Source organism: Psammomys obesus, unplaced genomic scaffold, assembly GCF_907164565.1.
Source record: "Psammomys obesus unplaced genomic scaffold, mPsaObe1.curated_primary_1811, whole genome shotgun sequence".
Taxonomy (NCBI): Eukaryota; Metazoa; Chordata; class Mammalia; order Rodentia; family Muridae; genus Psammomys; species Psammomys obesus.
In genome coordinates this window covers 10,260,255-10,279,704 of record NW_026592666.1, presented here as the reverse complement: position 1 = coordinate 10,279,704, position 19,450 = coordinate 10,260,255, and the positions used below count along the sequence as shown (strand labels likewise).

Sequence of the window (19,450 nt, the reverse complement as noted above, 5' to 3'; positions counted from 1 at the left end):
TGTGTGTGTGTGTGTGTGTGTGTGTGTGTGTGTGTGTGTGTGTGTGTTGGCCAGGGGTGGGCACCTTGCCATTTGAAGAACCAAGAGATAGTAGGGTGTCCTGCTCTGGAGGCCTTGGAGTAGGGTCAGGTGAGGATGCTGTTGGTGCCTTGACATCTGCCCTGGGCACTGGTGCTGATGCCAGTGAGACAGTGAACCACCAACAGATCCTCAGGAGAGAAGTGTGTCGCCAGATGTTCATGATGGACAAACTTAGATTCCAGTGTGAAGGGTAGGAAAAGTGTGTGGAGGGGGCTGGGGTACCCACTCATTTTTCCTCGGAGGCAGCCTCAGGTCTGTGCGTGTAGAGCCTGCAAACACCCCCACTCAGTAAGTGTTGCTGCCCCTGGGGACTTAGCCCCACCTCAGGCTGGCTTTGTGATTTCCTGTCTTCCCTTAGTGTCCAGCCCACTGGCCCTTCCACCTTGCGGCACAGCAGAATTTCAAAAGGCTGGCAAGCAGGAACTGGAGACCCCAATGCTCCCCTCCTTTCTGATGGCCATAGCCGTACCCCAGCCTCCCTGCTGTTTCTGCGTGTGGTGTGGGGCTGTGTGTGAGAGACTCTAGGCCACAGGTACATGCAAGGTGATGAATCACACAGCCTTGGGAAGCCACTTTCTGATTTTTCCCCTTGTCACCCCTAGCTGGACTACATAAGCCAGAAAGACCAGCAGAACCTGGGCAATCTGGGTATGTCCACTAGACAATACTGTGGATGGAAGGACAGAACAGCATTTGGCCCTAGCCTAACTAGAATCTTGTACATGTCTGGGCTAAACACGGGCTAGTCATCTGAGATAATGTGAGGCTAGGATTTCAAGTGAATAAGACAGGAGAAAACATGGAACTGGAGGAAAGAAAACAGAGTCCCCAGGGACGATCTTGGCACTTTAGGGGGTGGTCAAGTGACACAGGTATTAGATCCAATTTTAGGAGCTTTCCCATAAGATAGGAAATCTATAGACATTCCTATGCCTTATTGAAAATGGCACAGATGTAGCATCTGTGTGACATGCACTCAGTTCTCTTCACACTTGTATCTATTTGTGTATAATATACTTGTGCTTTTCTCTCCTCCCTTATATCTATTTGATGTCACATTGGGATGACTTACAGTACCTACTTCACACAAATCGGTTGTCTTTGTCCTGTGTGCTTGAACTTCCAGGACCCTCAGAGACAAAGAGGCAGGACACACTGAGTTCACAGTGAAGGAAAGCTTTGTCCACTCGTTTCTTCCCTAATGTTGTTCTCAACCCAGCACCCAAGGTGTAGCTATGCCTTCCAACCAGAGGCAGCTTCCATGAAAGCCAGCAGAACTCACGGATTCACTTTATCAGGCTTGTGTGTATGTGCATATGTGTGTGCAGAAGTGTATGAAGCCAGAGACTGGTCTCCAGATTCTTCCACTCGTTTGTTTGTTTGTTTGTTTGTTTGAGATAAGGTCTTTCATTGAACTTGGAGCTCACTATTTCAGCTAGGAAACCTCCAAATCCATTTGTATCCACACACACCCCCAAGGAATAGGTTCCTATTGCCCACTGGCTTTTTACATGACTGCTGGGGAGCCGAACTCAGTTCCTCAGTTCCTCATGCTTGTCAAAAGCATTTTAATACATACTGAGCCATCTCCCCATCAACCTCCTCCTTCTTCTTTCTTTCTTCCTTTCTTTCTTTCTTTCTTTCTTTCTTTCTTTCTTTCTTTCTTTCTTTCTTCCTTCCTTTCTTTCTTTCCTTCGTTTTTTCCTTCTTTCTTTCTTCCTTTCTGTTTTTCAAGACAAGGTTTCTCTGGGTGACCCTGACTGTCCTGGAACTCACTAGACCAGGCTGGCCTCAAACTCACAGCGATCTGCTTGTTTCTGCCTCCCTAGTGCTGGAATTAAGTCTGTGTGCCACCATTGGTCAGCCCCAGTTTTAAAAACACTGGACCAGAAGACACAAATATGATTTGAGCACAGCCCCTGAGCTTCTCTGGCTCACTTCCAGAGAACTCCAGAGAAATGTAACATGTGGCTTTCCTGTTCCCCAAGTGCAGCACTCTGTTTCAAATGTCTGGTCACTCCATGCAACCAGGCAAAGGTTATTTCTGTGGACAACTGAGTTCTGTATTTCAAATTTTCAGTTAGGCGCCCACAGCTTGAACTTGAATTTGGGGGCTCTGGTGTGCATTCTACCCGCATGGACAGGGTGGGCCTGAGCCAGGCCAGCTGGACAGAGTCTCTTCCCACAAGATCAGATATGCACACAAACACCTTCCAGTCCAGCTTAGAGGAACCAGGCGACTCTGTGCAAGTCGAATGATTCGTGTTCTGCTCACAAGTCCCTAAATAAATTCATTACACAGCTGAACTGACAACAGATTATGGTGGAAGCAGGAAGAGGAAAGGACAGAGACAGGCATGAACACTGGCTGTTAAGATGCTCTGGAGAGAAAGTACGAGGCAGAACACCGAGGGCAATACTGCAGCACAGAAGCCGTCCCTGGAGTCTAAGGGGGCTTTCGTTTGTCACCTGCTCTCATGTGTGAGTGTGTGTGACAGAGAGAGAGCGGTCACACTGTCATGTGTGAGGGCATGCATGTTGGTGTACACACGTGTGGGTGTCAGAGGACAACTTGTGGGGATCAGTTCTCACCTTTCACCGTGTGGGCTCTGGGACTGAACTCAGGTGCCTTAGTTGGCGGCAGGTCCTTACTCACTGGGCCATCTTGCTGGCCTGGGTGCCTTCATTCCAGTCCTCAGATATCAGCGTCCAAGGGGAACTCTCCCAGCAACCTTTGAGAATCTTCGGGGATTTCCTCAGTTTGTGAAGAGCAGACCTCCCCCACCCCAGCCTTCCTGCCTTGCCTTGCTTTTTTTAAAGGCAGCATTAAAAACATGTTTCCTTTCACATGCTCTTGGGAGCCCCAAGTGGCAGAGCCCAGCCACTTGGAGCCAGACTCCCTTGCAGAGACACAAGCAGAGGGATGTTATGGGTACTACTTAGGGAAAATGGCCACCCCACAGCCCCAGAGCAGAAGGTCCTTTGCATGCGTAGTCTTCCTTTCCGTGACAAAGGGGAAGTTTCACATCCTCAGAAACAGTCCCCCAAAAGGAGAAGATGATTCATGCATCCCAACCCATACCAAGGAGAAGGAGAGTGATAGAGCCACCAAGGGCTGGTGGAGTAGAGCAGCTCACCCACGGGCCAAGAAAGGGTAGCTTCTCCCAGCGAGAGACTGAGGGTCACCTCTGACTCCAGCTGGCTTGGGAGGAGAGCCCCCTTGGGGCGGGGGCTCTGTCTGGACTGTACTGGTAGAATCCAACTATGGGCCAGCAAGAAGTGGTTTCCAGCCACCTATCTTCTCTCTACTTTTCTCTTCCCACCCTCAGCCCTCCTGGAGAAGGCCTTAAGCCTTAACAGTATAGTATCTTGAAATGTTTCATCGTTGACTAGGTGTGGGGAGAAGCAGAGTGTGTCTTAGGCCGGACAGACAGACAGGGTCCAGCCGAGGCCTTAATAGAGCTCAGAACTGTCAGTGTCCACCATTGAGCCTCGCCCCAAGGCCCTGGAACTGCCTGGCCTTGGAAAGCATGTCATGTCACAGCACCAAGTGTCCAGGAAGGCTCACCTCGTGACCTTCTTTCTGACTAAATAAAGCAGTTGGTATTTTGTTCTGCCCGGTGGGTGGACAGACTGGCGTCCAGGGAGACGCCACATGTGGCTGCCCTGGCTTGTTTGCATAGTGGGGCAGCCACTCACGGACAGGCCTCACGGAGTGCTGCCAGCTGGTGCTGCAGCCCGAAATGTTAAGTTCAGTTGGAAATCCATCTGAGCAGCAACTCTGTCCCCAGTTGAACGTTCCTCCTTTTCCTCCACATCCTCCCTCCCATCAGGTCCATCTCATACCAGCCCCTCCCCACAGGACCTCTGAGGCTCTTTGTGGAACAGTTGTCGTATATTTGACGTTTTTTACTAAGACTTTGCTGGGTGCCTGGCCCCTGGAATTTGGACACAGGTACACACTGCCTTGCTCAGCATCCACGCCTAACCCCCCCCCCCCCAATGCACACATGTGAATCTCCACATCTCCGGAATGTGAGGAGTAGGCTTCTTCTCCTGGTGCTTGTGTAAGTCCACAGCAGCCCCTTCTCTCTTGGTCCTTCTTTTCTGACAGCTCTTCCTCTTCCTTCCTCAGCCCTCCCACATCACAACCATCCATGGCAGCATCAGCTGCCCTTTCCTTAAGAGCCAGGAGCAGAATGAAGGTTGTAGTGCTTTCCTCTCCCCCTGGCACCTCCTACTGGCTGGATGACTCACATTCGGGGCATCTGCGACTTAACAGCTTGATCCTCCACTGCCAAAAGCCTCTGCCTCCAGGCAGTACCCAGGATCAGCCTCCAAGGTTATCTGTGTCCTGGCCAGTGAGGGCTTCTGGGAAAGCGGATCTCCCATCAGGCAGCAGACTAGACCGTGAGGTCTTGGGCAGCCCTGTCCCTCTGCCCTGCCTTAGGTGCTGCAGAGTCCGGGAAGGCTAGTGCTACATCGGTGGCCCGTCCTCCCCTGGTCCCCCCTGAGCCCTCCCTCTTCTGGCTGCAACTTACTGAGAAAAACACTTGAAAGTCTTTTACTCTCCACGCCCACGTACTTAAAATACCAAGCCCATAGGTCATTTTAATAAGGGGATTTGGCTAATAACGAATGTGCGCTCCAGGCTGCAGCTCCCACGTCTGCAGGTGCTGGCCAAGCAGAGCGTTGTCTGAACAACCATGGGCCTGGGTGGGTGGAGAGCAGAGCACATGGTCCCTGCTTCCAGCTGCGCCCCTGGCTACCTGGAAGCCATTGTCAACCACGGTGCTAAACCCAGCTGGAAAATACGGAGGACCGGGGGTCAGGTTTTCCCCCTAGGGGAAAAATGTCACACTCACCTGTGACAAAAAAGTCACCATGGCCTGTAGATAATAAGCAGTTGTCCTCAGACTCCATGCTATCACCGGGACCAGGAGATGGTTCCATTGGTGAAACGCCTGCGTCACAAGCATGGGTTGCATCCCGAGGTACAACTTATGATTTATGACAGCACGTTTTAAAAGCTGGGTGTGTGACACACGTTTGAATTCCCAGTTGTGGGGAAGTGGGACTCATCACTAGCTGAACCCATGAGTTTCAGGCCAGCAAGAGACCCTCTCTCAGATGACAAGATGGCAGGTCTTGAGGAATGACACCGAGTTCTACATACATGCCCACGTGTATTGGTGAACACACACCAAATGTTACCAGAGCTCGTTGAGAGGCTAGCCACCAGCCTATCCCCTCCCAGGTGAGCCCCATTCCTGATGTGAAGTCTCCCTGCCTGGTAGGCATCGCTAAGCGAAGATTCCTCATGGTCTGTGCTTAAAATTATGAGCATAAAATAGTAAGAACCAAGGCGATGAGCAGTGCCCTTGCGGTTCTCCTGGTGATGGAATTTCTCTAAGTCAGCTGCTCTCTGGTTAACCAGGAGCTTCTCCAGGGTTTTCACTTCCTGGTACCCCCGTCAGCTCCAGGAGAGATTCCTGCTGAACCCTGGGTTCATAGGTAGCTGCCTAGAAAAGTCTGCATGTTAGAGTCACCGGGACGGTTTTCACCTTGGGAGACGGTAGAGGGGTGGATAAAGGCTGGGAGTTTGGATGTTGTGCGGATGGAGATTTATGACACCAGTGGCAGGAACACAAAGGGTTGGTTTCTCTGTGACTAAGTTAGGTGATTAATATTTTAATATTAATATTATTCGGTATTTTATTATAGTGTGTGTTTTTGTGTGGTAGTGTGGGTGCATGTGTCTTATGGCATTTCTTTGGAGGTCAGCGGATAATTTATAGTTGTCAGTTCTATCTTTGTTATGTGGAATGAAACTCCGAGTGTCCACCTTGTCAGCCAGTACCTTCGCCCACTGGGCCATCTTGCCAACCCAAGCTGAATGAGCTTGAGAACATAACTTCAGCTTTCTACTTCCTAGTTTCCTCCCTTTTAAGGACTAGTATAACCCCTCTGGCTCATTTCATGAGTCTGCTGTGACAGCCATATGAAATAATATGTAGGGAAGTGTTGGAAACAGTGAAAGGTGTGTGTTTACCTACAAATGTTGGTATTGTGGACACAGATTTCCTTGTTGCTCTTTAGGAATTTACAGGTATCGTGACTGAAGGAGGAAACCCTCACATGCCTGGGATGAAGAATGTGCCCAGACAGTCTATACCCACCCATGATCTCAGAATATGCCCTTATTTAGAAAGGTCACAGGTGCAGTGAGGTTAAAGCCACATGTGATGACTTCATATAGAGTCCATGCATGAAGACCTTCATGGGGAGTCCATGCATGAAGACCTTCATGTTTAGTCCATGTATATGACCTTCACGTAGAGTCGATGCCCAATGACCTTCATGTGCAGTCCAGGTATGGCAGCTTCTATGGAAGGGGAGATTCAGAGTCAAGGGCCATGCTATAGGAAGGCAGCATTCAAAGATGGAGCCAGCGATTAAGCACTGAGACTACAAGCTCCTGCAGAAGGTCAATGCCCATGACAAACCCAGGAAGCTGGAAGGAGGAGAAGGAATGAGCCAGCCACCCTCAGAGCCTCCTAAGGGAGCAGTCTTACAGGAACCTTCATCTTGATGTTGTTGTTCCCAGAACAACGAGAGTCTGAGTCTGTGTATATTAAGTGACAGTGTTGTATTGCATCAGCCCAAGACTGCTTGAACTCAGCTCTCGCTGAGGTCTTTGCAGTTCCAAAGCTGTAGGCAGCAGAGGACATGGGCCACCATGCATCTATGCATGCTGACAGAATGCTGGATAGTCAGAGGATTGGAAGACATCACCAGAGAGCTTCAAGATGCACTTCAGGCAACCCACAGCTGAAGTCAGAGTTCAGTCATGGGCTCAGATGACAGCATCAGAGAACATTAGATGGTACAGTAATTTCACTGCCGTGAGCTGAGAAGAAAGCTTTCAGAGAGCTACAAGCTCCAATGCAGGCATCCCTCTGCCTCAGGCTCAAAAGATAGTGTCAGAGGGCTGTGAGCCACACCACAAATATCCTTTGAACTGAGACCAATGGAGGCAAAAAATGTGGGAGAGTCCAAATCTTCTAAGTGACTAGCTGAAGGCAGTAGAACTCATTGTCCTTGCGCTCCCTGAAACACACACACCCCAGGCCAGCTCAGGGCTCAGCCATGTCACCACCAGTCACTCACGTCTTCAAGGTACTTTTTCCTTTTCTCTCTCTTGTCACTGTCTTCTCCTGCCCCTACGCCTCTGCCTGTTCTTCTCCTTTCACACGTCTGAGGCTCACTAGGCTTTGGAGAAGAACATGGCCCCTGCCCTCAGGCAGATTAAGCTTGGACAATCACAAATGCTGTCAAAGCAGATGTCCTCATTAATCAAGGTGAAGAGTGATTTATGGGGCCCATTAGAAACAGTCACAAGGAAACGCATGCTCAGAGAAGATCACTGAGGAGCAGGTCAGTGGAGACTGCCTGTGCTTTGAAGATGTTCACCCAAGCAAGTGAGGCTGGGTTGCTGGAGAAGTGGCTGTGGGCACAGAAACCCCAGAATTGCAAAGCTCGAGAGCTGAGCTCATGATCTGCAGAAGAAGGGAAAGGTTCTAGGGAGAAGATTCTGGAAACCGAGCCCGTGGATGATTCAAGAGCTCACCCATCATGGGTTCCTGCTGAGAAGGGAAAGCCTTCTGTGCTGTCTTCAGGATGCTTACCTTAGCAGCAGCAGGCCTCAAGCTTGAAGACTACAGACGATGATGGCCAGCTAGCTCCCTTGGGCCTCCCCATCAGCACAGCGTCCTCAGTGTGTCCACCCTTAGCTTTTGTCCACCATCCCCCCAAGTCAGCTAGATGCCAAGGTAGAAAACCACATGGGATGTCCCCCGCTGCCATCTGGCAAACCCCAGAGCCTGGCAGCATCTTCCAGAGGAGGCAGCCAATGGACGATGTTAGGGGGAGTTCAGGTACACACTCTCCTGTGCCATAAAGCCCTAGTCCCCAGAACTCACTCCTGCCTGGTCCCCCGGGCCACTCTAGGTGCTGGTGAACTTCCTCACCAGCCTTGCCTGATTCTTTTTGGCACAGACTTTAGCATGTCGATGACAGACGCTCGAGGATTATTTGGGGACAATCTTCTTGATTACAAATGCAGCATGTTGTGGTCATAGGTTGTATTCTTAGGAAATTTCTCAGAGGCCTTCATCCATAGTAAAACACACATGTCAGCTGGAAACCGTATGTTTCTTCTAAGGAGGGTAGGCAGGTAGGCTGGGTTTTAAAATAGCCAGTGCCTTGTGGAGCCAGTGGGCATGGCTTGCTTCCCTTTCATTCATTGCATATGATGTAAGAGGAGACATTGTCTTAACTGAAGAACTAATATAATAATAATAGGTAGAACACTTTCTCTTGCCCTCAGCCAAACACCGGCATTCCACGCAGAGCTCTGGGAAACGGGGCAGGGGTGGGAGCTCAGACGTGAGCCTTTGAACACAGAGCACAGGCACTGTTGAAAAGCGTTGCCTCATTTATTCTTCTCTCTGCCAAAAAACTGTATAAATTTGGAAAATTGCCTGTACCCAATTTTCAGGCATGAACACTAACAAGTCTAGATACAGCAGTTTGTCAGGGGGAAGCAGCAGGAATTCGAACCCAGACTCCACCCCCTGAAGCCCTTGAAGCCAGCCAAGGAGTAATGTGTTTGACTGAACTCTGAGCTGACCTTTCATAGCATGTCAAATAGTGAGAGACAGGCACACTTTTGTATGAACAATTTGAATGTGGTGGCTGCACATTTTTGTGCTGTTCTATCCCATTAATACTTCTGTAACGTTTAATCACCTGGCATTTATAAATAGTATTTAACATCAGCCATCAATTTCTAATATTAAGAGGGAATAATTTCTAATTCATCCTGTTTTCATACTTAGAAATTCAATCTTTATTGGTTTGGTTTGTTAATTCATTTGTTTTGAGACAGGGTCTCATGTAGCCCAGGCTAACTTCAAACTCACTATGTAGCTGAGGATGGCTTTGAACTTCTGATTCTTCTGCCTCCATTACCTGAGTCCAAGGATTACAGATGTGTGGCACTGCATCCAGTTAACGCAGTGCTGACATAGAGTCCTGCACTTTACTGCTTGCTAGGCAACTGCTCTAACCACTGGCCTACCCCTGGCCCTAGAAAGTCAATCTTTTATAATCCTCAGAAGTCCAGAGTTAAAAGAGAAATATGGTGAGGCTTCTTTTCTTCTTCTTTTGCCTGGATTTTATAAACATCCAAGGAAAGCAGAAGAGACAGGAGGACCAAGGGTAGGAGTGGATGGCTGTGGGTCCCAGCTAGCAATTCCCAAAGCCCCAGTGTGGGGGTAAATTCTGGTCTTCCCTGATCCTGTTGGTAATTAATGGCTGACTTAAAGCCACATAGTTATTCGGTGTTCCACACCTGGAGAACCCGCTGTGTGCATTCCAGGTTGGGAACAGTGCACGATGCACTCGAGTACCAGGAGGGCAACGGCTCCTGCCCCAGCCCTGTTGCCTCTCCAGTCTGAGGGCTGCACAACCTAGATTGACCCAGTGGGAAGATGCTCAGATCACCCCTCACTGTGTCTGTTCTGTTTTGTGTCTCCACAGGCAAAAGCTTCACTCTGACCATCACCGTCTTTACAAACCCCCCACAAGTGGCCACCTACCACAGAGCCATCAAAATCACAGTGGACGGCCCCCGGGAACCCCGAAGTAAGTGGGCCCACCTGGGGCCAGTAACTCTCTGAGCTGGTGTACTCAAAGACCCACGAGGTCTCACAAATCTATCTGTGGCTTTGGCCTCTCTGCTGAAGGGATGTCAGGCCCCTGCAGACATGAGGAGTTTCCTTGTCAGCTCTCTCACTTCTCAGAGGTTGTTCCTATGTAATGGGTTCTTTCTGAAGCTTTGTCTTAGGTATCAAAAAAAAATTAGGCCAACTCAAATGAGTTAAGAACAGCTTGGAGGGCTTTTTGAGGCAAGGGGTAGACCCTCAAACAAATAGCAAAGTTCAGTGTCATCAGAAACAATCGGTGAATAGAAAACTGGCCAGGTACAAATGAGAAAGAAAAAAAAAAAAAAAAACCTGAAAGTCAGAGTGGACCAGAAGAGGCAGTTTGCCATCTATGCTAGTGCTAATTTGTTAAGGCCAGAGATGAAATCTGGGAAGACATTCCTTTCTTCTTCCCTAGTGAAGATCTTGTTCTAGGATAGTTTAAAATAGAGACTGGGCCGGGAGAAGAATGCTGGGTGGCGGGGGGGGGGGGGGGGTGGAAAAAAAAAAAAAAGGGTCTCAAAAAAGAGCGCCTGTGAGGAAAGTGTTTAAAAAGGGAGTGGGGTTGTTTAGTCTGAAGGAAAGATGTCTTCAAAATGACTTAATGACTATTTTTGAGTAAATACAGGAGTCACACTCTTCCAGGACCACACCCTGGCCCAGGAGCTCAGGCTAGACTACAGCTCTTGTAGTCAGATGGGCCCTGGATGGACACCAGCTTGCTTCTAAACCATGCCTAGCCCCACCCTGGGAAATGACACCCTCAGAGCCTGGGATGTTGAAAAGTAGGCTCCTTCCTGTCCCCAGAAGCTGTGGTGCAAGGAGGTTAGATAAAAAGAATGAAGCCATTAAGAACATGGGCCCTAGAATACAGTGAGTAGAATTCCTCAGAAGCCCCTGGCACCCCAGTATCTTCTATAAAATGTATGTAATAACAACAGCATCTTTGTAAGACTTAACTAGCTGGCGCTAAGTGCCTGGTGCAGGCGTGAGCTTAGGAAATGTCAGGGATCCCCAGTGGAGCTTCATTGCCTCGTCCCCTCCGGGTGACCTTTTCCACGTGGTAGCTCCATTGAGGTTCTGAGTTAGGACCCTTGGCTGAGATCTCAGCACCTGTAGTTTGTCTGTGCTCTGAGGCCAAAGCCCTTGGGCGTGTGGCTCTCTATGGCTATCCAGTGCTCGCTGTGGCTATGGCAACGTTTCCTGCAGTCAGGGCCATGACTTGTGGTATCTGGACTACCTGTTAGAACCAGCCATCTCCCTGCCTCCATTTCTCCAGTTTCCCTGAAGCAGTTCCATGCAGAGAGCACCTGCTGTGACCAGACTATCCCAGGACATGGTTTTCACACTCACTGCCCTTCCCTCTGCTTGCTGAGTTTGGTGACCCCTCCACTCTGGCCTGTGCTCCTTATTTACCCCCTACCAGGCCCGGTTCCGCTTTTCCTCTGTAAACACTTTGAACTTTCCCAGCCACGATCAGACTCGGAGAACCCTGGGACTTGCTGAGTAACACACCCTGCTTCTTTGTGTGTGGGCAACAGACTAGGATGGCACACAGACCTCACACAGCCAGGAATCCTCAGAGCACTCCTGGCTTTCCAGAGCAGAAATGACTACTGCACTCAGAATGTCAGCGATACCTCAGGGCCAGGGCTCCGTGCAGACAACTGGAGAGGGAGCAGACAGTGGCGGCTGGGGGCGGGGGCGGGGGAAGGGAGGAGGTGTAGGAAGGCTGATGCTGAGGGGGACCAGACTCATAAGATGTCTCTTTCGGGTGTCTGTGGCTCTCCAAAGCAGCCTTTGCCTCAAGAACAGTTTAGACAATGGCCCTCTGTGAGGAAACAGCTTAAAACAGGGATCCAAAACAAGCCTTCTAGTATTCCCTTTTTCTTCCACACGTAAGAAAGACAGGTTTTCACCACATGCATTTTTTTCTGAAACATTCAAAGAAGTGAGGGAGGAGCTGAACCTAAAAAACAAATGGCGGGAGAAGGGAAATGCCCCATATTGGTATAGCTGTCTGCCCTGAGGATCAAGAATTCAGTTAAAGTGTTTGCCACCCTGCTATTTTATATCTAATGACAACAGTCACTGGGAGAAGTACCTGAGGGCACCCCCTCTGTACTCAGCCTTTCTTCTCAGATGGAATTTGATGTCAAGGGAAGAGTAAAATGGGGAGAAATAAGGCTCAGTGTGTCATAAAGAGCTGTTAGTCGCCTCAGGCATAGATTTCTGTTTCACACAAGACTTCTAAAAAAACACAAATTTCAAACGCAGGCCAATTCCAAAACCAAGGGTGGGCCACTAGTGGTTAATTTTACTGTTCTCTTCCTCTTTATTTGTTTCTTTTTGTCTTTTGAGTTGAGACAGGCTCTTGCTGTGTAGTCCTGGTTGGCCTGGAACTTGCTATGTAGACCAGGCTGTCTTTGAACTTCTGCAGTCCCGCCTCCTCCCCCTGGGTGCTTGAGGTCACAGGCTTGTGCCCCACATCTCACCTGCTTTCTGAGCGTCTTGATTATCTCTGGTGGAATCCACCCACCGTCACTTTTTGATGCAATGGGAAGTGAGGACTCTATGCGCAAATCAGGGAGGCCAAACTAATGCAGTCACTCTCCACTGAGGAGCCCTGTCCAACCCCTCATTAGTAATGGATCATGAGTTCTGGATGAGTCTGGCCCAACTGAGCAGCACTGCAAAGTTCTCTCACTTCAGGAAATCAAAGACTCAGAAAGAACCTTCTGGTCCTTCCAAGAAGAAAAAACAAAAGCCCCAGAGAAAGGAAGTAACTTTCCTCCCCAGTTAAACAGGATGGTGAAGCAGCAGGGAGCAGGAGAGTTCCTCACTCTTGTCTGGCATGGACTGGGATCCATCCGCACATCATCCATTTGTCCCTTTGGTCCATCCCTACCGTGCTGTCTGCACTTCACATCCTATGAAGCTTCTCCCCTGGCTTTGGAGCCCGTGTGTGTAAAATGTGGGCTGACTTTCCTGACTTCTCACATGGGACCCAGCTCTGAGGTTGTAAAGTAGGTGCATGGGAGCCTCAGTGTTGACATGGTCATCAGGACCGGAGCTGTAGTAGGATGTGTGCTCCAGAGAGAGACAGTCCGAACCTCTTTACCCTTCAGATGATTCCTTACCAGTCGCCCTCTGTCCCCAGTGAGTCAAAGCTTGCCTTTCACACATTCCACAGGACACTTTTACATTTCCACTCAAGACAGAAATTAGTGAGGGGGGATTTAAATCCCTAGGGGTAAGAGTGCCGTCAAAAGGGGCTTGTTTTCAGGTAGTGAGTAGAGTATTTGATGGCTTGTTAACATGCTGAGATAAATAGTTTAAGAATAGAAGATACACTAAAAGGATGATGCTGGTGGCATTGGCGTGTGTGGAGAGGGGGTCGGGGGGTTATGTGTCCATGTGGATGTGGAGGTCAGAGGTCAAATTAGACATCACCCTTTTCTGCTCACTACTTATTGTTTGAGACAGGGCATCTCCTTGAACCTGTGGCTCCTCCACCGAGCCACCCTAGCTCGCCAGCAAACCTCAGGGATCTGCAGGCCTCTACCCTCCATCACTGTGGTTACGGCTGCAGGCGCACCGCCTCACCCGGCCAGCCACCTATGTAGTATGGATGGGATCCTGAGCCCTCAGACTTTGGTGGTGGGCACTTTACTGACTGAGCAATCTCTCCAGCTACCCCCTGCCCCAGAAAAGGACTTTTCACAAGAAGATATTTTAAGAGTTGATTTTTGTTGCTTCGCTATTTCTAGGAACTTAATGTAAAACTCCAGCTCTCAGGCCACATGTGTCTATAATTTAGGAAATTGTGGGAACGTTGAGATATGAGGCTACATTTTTTCCAGATACATTCTCTACAAATAGTGCATGATGTACTTTAAATGCAAGTCTTGGATTGGTGGACAGGAGACGTTCTGCTGAGGAAATTAGGACGAGGAGCAGCATGGGTCCATCCTGGAGATGAGGCTTAGGCAGTCTCTATTACTGGGTCAGGTACCTGTGATGTGTGGAACAGAGTTCATGAGTAAAACTCAAAAGGGCCAAGAAAAAAATGCTACAGCTTCTACCCACCTGAGAAGGTGTCTGAACACTCAGTGTTGAAGCTCTGAGATCACAGTAATGAGAGCAAAGTAGAGGCATTCCTTGAACTCAGAACCAGCAGGGTGCTAGTCTCACCAACTAATTCTTTCTAGATGAAGTTACCCTTAGGATAGGTCAACTGAAGGGCCTCTTGGTCAACCAACTGCTTTTTAGAGGACTTTGTTGAAGTCATCATGAGACTGTAAGTGTGTGTGAGAGAGAGAGAAGTGGGATACACGTTTTAATGTAAGTGTATCCATGGTGTGTTCCCCATGGAGCCTAGAGGCTGATGTCATGGGTCTTCATCCACTACTTTCCTTACGCCCTTTTGCTTGCTTGAATCAGGGTCTCTCACTGAACCTGGAGCCTACCAAGCTTAAAATTTTGGCTAGAATGGCTGGTAGTGAGTCTCCAAATTCTTGTATCTCAACCTCACCAGGACTGGGGTTACAGGCAGGTACTGCCACACCCAGCTTCTATACCTTGGTGCTGGGGATCCAAACTCAGTTCCTTATACTTGGGCAACAAATTCCTTACTAACTGAATTATATTCCCAACCTCATGAATATAGCTTTCTTCTTTGGCTTTGAAGGGAAACAGCAAAAATATTTTACATGCATATGTATGTATCCATGTATGTTACATAGAATATTTCGTTTTGTTTTGTTTGGTTTGGTTTGGTTTGGTTTGGTTTTGTTTGGTTTTGTTTGGTTTGGTTTGGTTTGGTTTGTGAGAGAGAGAGAGAGAGAGAGAGAGAGAGAGAGAGAGAGAGTGTTTCTTTGTGTAGCCCTGGCTGTTCTGGACATTGTGGACCAGGCTGGCCTTGAACTCATAAAGATCTGCCTGCCTCTGCCTCCTGTATGCCAGGATTAAAGGTGTGTGCCACCATGCACAACCTAGAATCTTCATATTTGACAAGTATTTGCAAGTGAAAAAACAAAAGACATAAAAGACATCTGTAAGTTTGTGGTGATAACGGACTTAGAGTCAAGATTGTTAGGAAAGTGTGAAATGGGTGTTTGTGGCTTTTCTTAGGACTGAAAACACTGTGGCTCTTTTTCAGGACATCCCACTTCCTGGGTGTGAAGAGTTGGCACTAATAATGACTGACATTGTGTAGTAATCACTTGCCCAGCACCATTCAAAGAGCAGCCGCCATATTAATTTATAAACTCTTGGAGGGAACAGTTAAGACAGTTGAAGCAAAAGCTAATTAAAAAGTGTTTCTAAGGTCACCCCAATAGTCAACCAGAATGGAAGTGAGGAATCCAGGGCTCCCTAGACACCAGTGTCTGTTCTGAGAGCTATGGTATTTGAGCTTCGTTCTATTGTGATTCCCGTATCTTTGAGCTTATCAATGTGGGTGTGACCCACACATGGTTTTTCTTGGAGAAATCAAGGCCCTGTAGCTCCACAACTGTCTTTGCCACTTTGACTGGAGGGAGTCAGCCTTCCTCCAGATAGGAGTGTGGTAGTGAGTTCCCAATACACAGATACAAACAGTTGGCCCCATAGGTCACTGAGGTCTGCTTGGGGACCTGGGATCAGTGGGACGTATGCCAGCGATAATTCAAACCCGTATGTCTTTCAGAGAAAAGATTAAAACAGTGACCAAAACAGCTCCCAGGGCAGGTGTCCAAATGGGCATCCCCCTTAGCAAAGGCTCCGAGGAACTAGTGGGCACTCAGTGTGTGCTCTTAGGATGGCCACTGCCAGCCATGGTGCTCACAGGGAACTGTGCCAGCTGTGCTTCCCATTGTTCAAAGATCAGACATGTTTATCAGGTCAAGAAAGAATCTTGGAACATGAAGGAAAATGTAGACTGTTTTTCCTTCCTTCCAGCCTGGATGTAGAGCAGAAAAACGACAGAGGGTCGAAGGGGGCATGCTGTTACCTGTTCCCCTACTCTGCCTTTCAACCTAAGCCGGGGTTCTGAGGGGCCTTCGCCCTGGTATTTTAGTTCCCACTCTGCTAATCTCTCTAACTGCCTGGAGACTTAGAGAAGCAGCTCTTAAAAGCATTAATAACAACTGTGCCTAAGTGTTTCCATCAGATTCTAGAATCTCTTCCTGTTTATTATTTTAGTTATGTGAAACTAGACCCAGAAGGGTTTTGTGGCATCAGGATTTCCCTGACTCTTGAATTCAGACTAAGGTCTAGAGGGTTCCCTGAGGCAGCTGGGCTGTGAGAGGACCCCAGAAGGAAACATGCTTCTGTCTCTGTGAACAGCAGTATTGTGGCTACCCCACGAGCAACAGTCTGCCGAGAGAGCACCCAGTGAGTTCTCGGTCAGGATCCTGCTTCCACGCCAAGTTGCTAAGGTTCAGGTAGCCCCGGGTCCCCAAAGCAGGTTCTGTCCAGGTTCCAGGGGGAATCTACAGGCAAAATCAAGACACCCTCTCACTTTGATGCAGAGAAGAAAGAGAGAAGAAGCACATAATGAATGAAAGCTAAGCCATTCCTTTGAACGTTTCTTTTCATTCCGGTACTGCAAGCACATATTGCTACTTAGAATAAATACCACACGAGGGAAGCCAGGGTCCAAGTTTATATGCAGTTCTTCTTAGAACTGACTGTGTGAAGTGCTAACATATCGATATCTATACGACATAGATATAGATATATATCTGGCTACAGCGAGGCTTCCGTTCCTTAATCTTAAAATGTATAAAAAGATTTCAGGATCCTTAACTCCGGGACCTGGGTTTTCACCCTGGCGCCATCAGACCTGTGGGTGTGAACTTGGGCAATTATCTTAAGTACTTTAGTCCTTGGTTTCCTCTTGGGTCAAACTAGGCAATGAGACAAGATAATCTCTAAATTAGTTCCCACTCAAACAGGGTGGGACCCCGAGAATGAATCCTGGGGCACAGTAAACATTTAGAAGGCATCAGCTATTATTGTATTTAATATTAGAATCTTGTGGAAAATGAGAAAACTCTAGACAAAAGCAGCAACAACCAAAAAAAGAAAAAAAGAAGGGATCCATGAAGCCTAAATTTAAAAATTCATGAAGTTGCCTTAATGTTGCATTTTTGAGATGTAATTAAACATTTATGCATTTTGATTTTTTTATTTCAGATTTTACTTTGTATTTAGGCCCAGTAAATTTATTTTCTGGCATATTATAGCTCCTTAAAATACTCTGGGTCCCATAGGGTTCCAACAGGCTTGTCCCCTAATGTCATACTTTGTGAAAAATTTGAAGGAAAATTGTGTCCCTGTAGCATAGAAGCCGGCAGTGTGAGCACACAATGCGACTGATGGAGAATCTTACATTGTTCTAGAAAACAACAGAACCTTCCCCCCTTCTGCCCTGGGTGTCCTTAGAGGACTTGTTCCAGGAACTGACACCTCAGGTATCAACACTGCCACACGGGAACTCAGCCCTGATATCAAGTGGCAGATTATCTGTAGATAACCTGTATACATCTTTCTGATGTAGGCTGTCATTCACCTGCGGGTCGCTGAAGGACTGGAGACGGGGCCACATGAATAAGCTCTTAGACTGTGAGGGAAGTCTATGGACAGCCAGTGCAGGCCCCTTTTCTTCCTCACGTGTTTTGAGCCTCAAGTCAGCTTAATCCAAGGATGTATGTCAGCCAGCACATGGAAGGCTGACAGTATTGGGCTCACCACCCCAAGGCGCCAGCACTCTCTAGCCAAAGCCAAGCTCTGCACACACAGAAGGTGGCTAGCCGCTCTTTTGAGTTTCTGAAGTGGAGAGAGGGAGAGGGAGTGAGGAGAGAGAGGAGAGAGGGAGAGAGCACTCTTCTGTGACCTGTGGCTGTCGCTCTGGGACCCTCAGCTTGCATGCATTCGCACAGGGACAAGAGGCCTCCCAGCTTGCTGAAGGTCTGTGGCCGCAGCCCCTGTTGTCGGAGCACATTACAGCATGCGTACCTCTCCCCTTTCCAAGGCAATTTCAGTTTTTTAACGGCCCTGCCACTTTCCCTTTTCCATTTCGAACGAGCTTGAGTTTTCCCAAGGGCTTAGGTTTTCCTGTAAGCGGTGTAGCTGGGAAAGACCATTAGTAAAAGGCTGATACACAGCGCCTCAGAGGACCCTGCCACCGCCACACACATAAAAGGATTTTCCTCCAAAGTTTGGATTAAATAAGTAAAGCCAATCTCCTCATTTTAGATCCGAGCCTAAGTTCATTGGAGCTAATTCGAATTTGCCTCTTCTTTTCCTGTGCTCTGGGTCTGAAAACAGGTTTGTGAGGCACCTTGCTTTGGGGCTCTGACAGTGCCATTAGGAAACAGGTAAGTTAAGTACAATCTATCAGTGTGTATTGCAGCTGTCATCAGACCCAGAAAAGCACTGGCTGTGAGTCAGGTGCCAAAGGCCTTCTTCAGGGTCCACTTTTCAGCACGTTCACTGTGTAAGGCTTTCCCTGGGAAAACCTGCTGTCAGTGTATCAAACTCTCCGAATCTATGTCCATAAGCGAAAGCCACAGTTAGAGAAATATTTAAGTACCCAAAGGGAAGTATTTTTCCTGTGGGTTCCTCCCCTGCCCCCGCAGCCCTTAAAGTAGCACAGTGGAATTAATCCGCAACTCCCCAGACCCGTATGAAGTGAGTTAATGGTGATACATTAATTTTGTGCTCCTAGGAATTCCATATGCCCAGGTTCCATTAAAGCAAGTATTGACTAAAGCCCGCACTGTTACTGAAAAGTTCAGCCTGCTTGCCTGCACTGAAATGTGGAACACTGAGTATTTTATTTGCTAGCTGGCTCTTTGTGGCTGGTAAGTCATAGTCTGGTCATTTGAGGCAAAATGTAAACATTTTAAATAAGTCACTTCTTAAGTGTAGGGTGACTTTATGGCCCCTTTTTAGATGTTTTCACATGTGTCTTGTCTTCACTTACCTTTGCGTAGTTTTGTGGTATTTCTGATCCACTCATTTGACAAAACAATGAGAAATACACAGAGGGACATTTTCACTCTTAACCCAACCTTGCGTACAGTCCTGGCTCAGCATTTCAGATCAGAATCAGAAGGCTCAAAAGCCAGTGGGAGATGGAGGCTGACCTCTTACTTACTAGCTGTGTGCCTCAGTTTCTTCCTCCGTAGAAGGGGTTTCCAGATGTCCACCTTCCTAGGCGATGAAAGGATTAAGCGAGTAGGAACTGGAGCCCGAGGCTAGCTGCCTGACCCCAGATCTGGCGCTGTGACTGGGCTCTGGTAACACCTCCGCCATAGAGACCGTAACGCCACACGTGGACACGTGCCTGTGAAGGTGCCGCACACAGCCCTAAGCACACGCCAGGGTCACAGGCATGCACATCGCCCCACGTCGTCCCCAGCTCCTTATTTACCAAGGGAATCAAGGAATTCTGCTCAACTGGGCACTAAATATGTACTGATGCCAAGTCATTTAAAAATGGGAGGGTGGGATCCTGACAGACTGGTCCCTTGGGACACAGCACAACAAGAGCCCTTTCTCCTTCAGCTCAACCTAGCAGTCACTTTAAATCCTAAAGCACTAGAAACCACACC

General features: G+C 48.3%; 1 protein-coding gene across 1 annotated transcript in view; it reads left to right on the top strand.

Moving 5' to 3' along the window:
* Runx1 (RUNX family transcription factor 1) overlaps window positions 1-19,450 on the top strand; it is an 85,029-nt gene that overhangs the window by 16,855 nt on the left and 48,724 nt on the right. Inside the window, exon 3 of the mRNA XM_055615009.1 lies at window positions 9,685-9,789. Within this exon, the coding sequence (XP_055470984.1) occupies window positions 9,685-9,789 (105 nt within the window). The remainder of the gene's footprint in view (window positions 1-9,684; window positions 9,790-19,450) is intronic.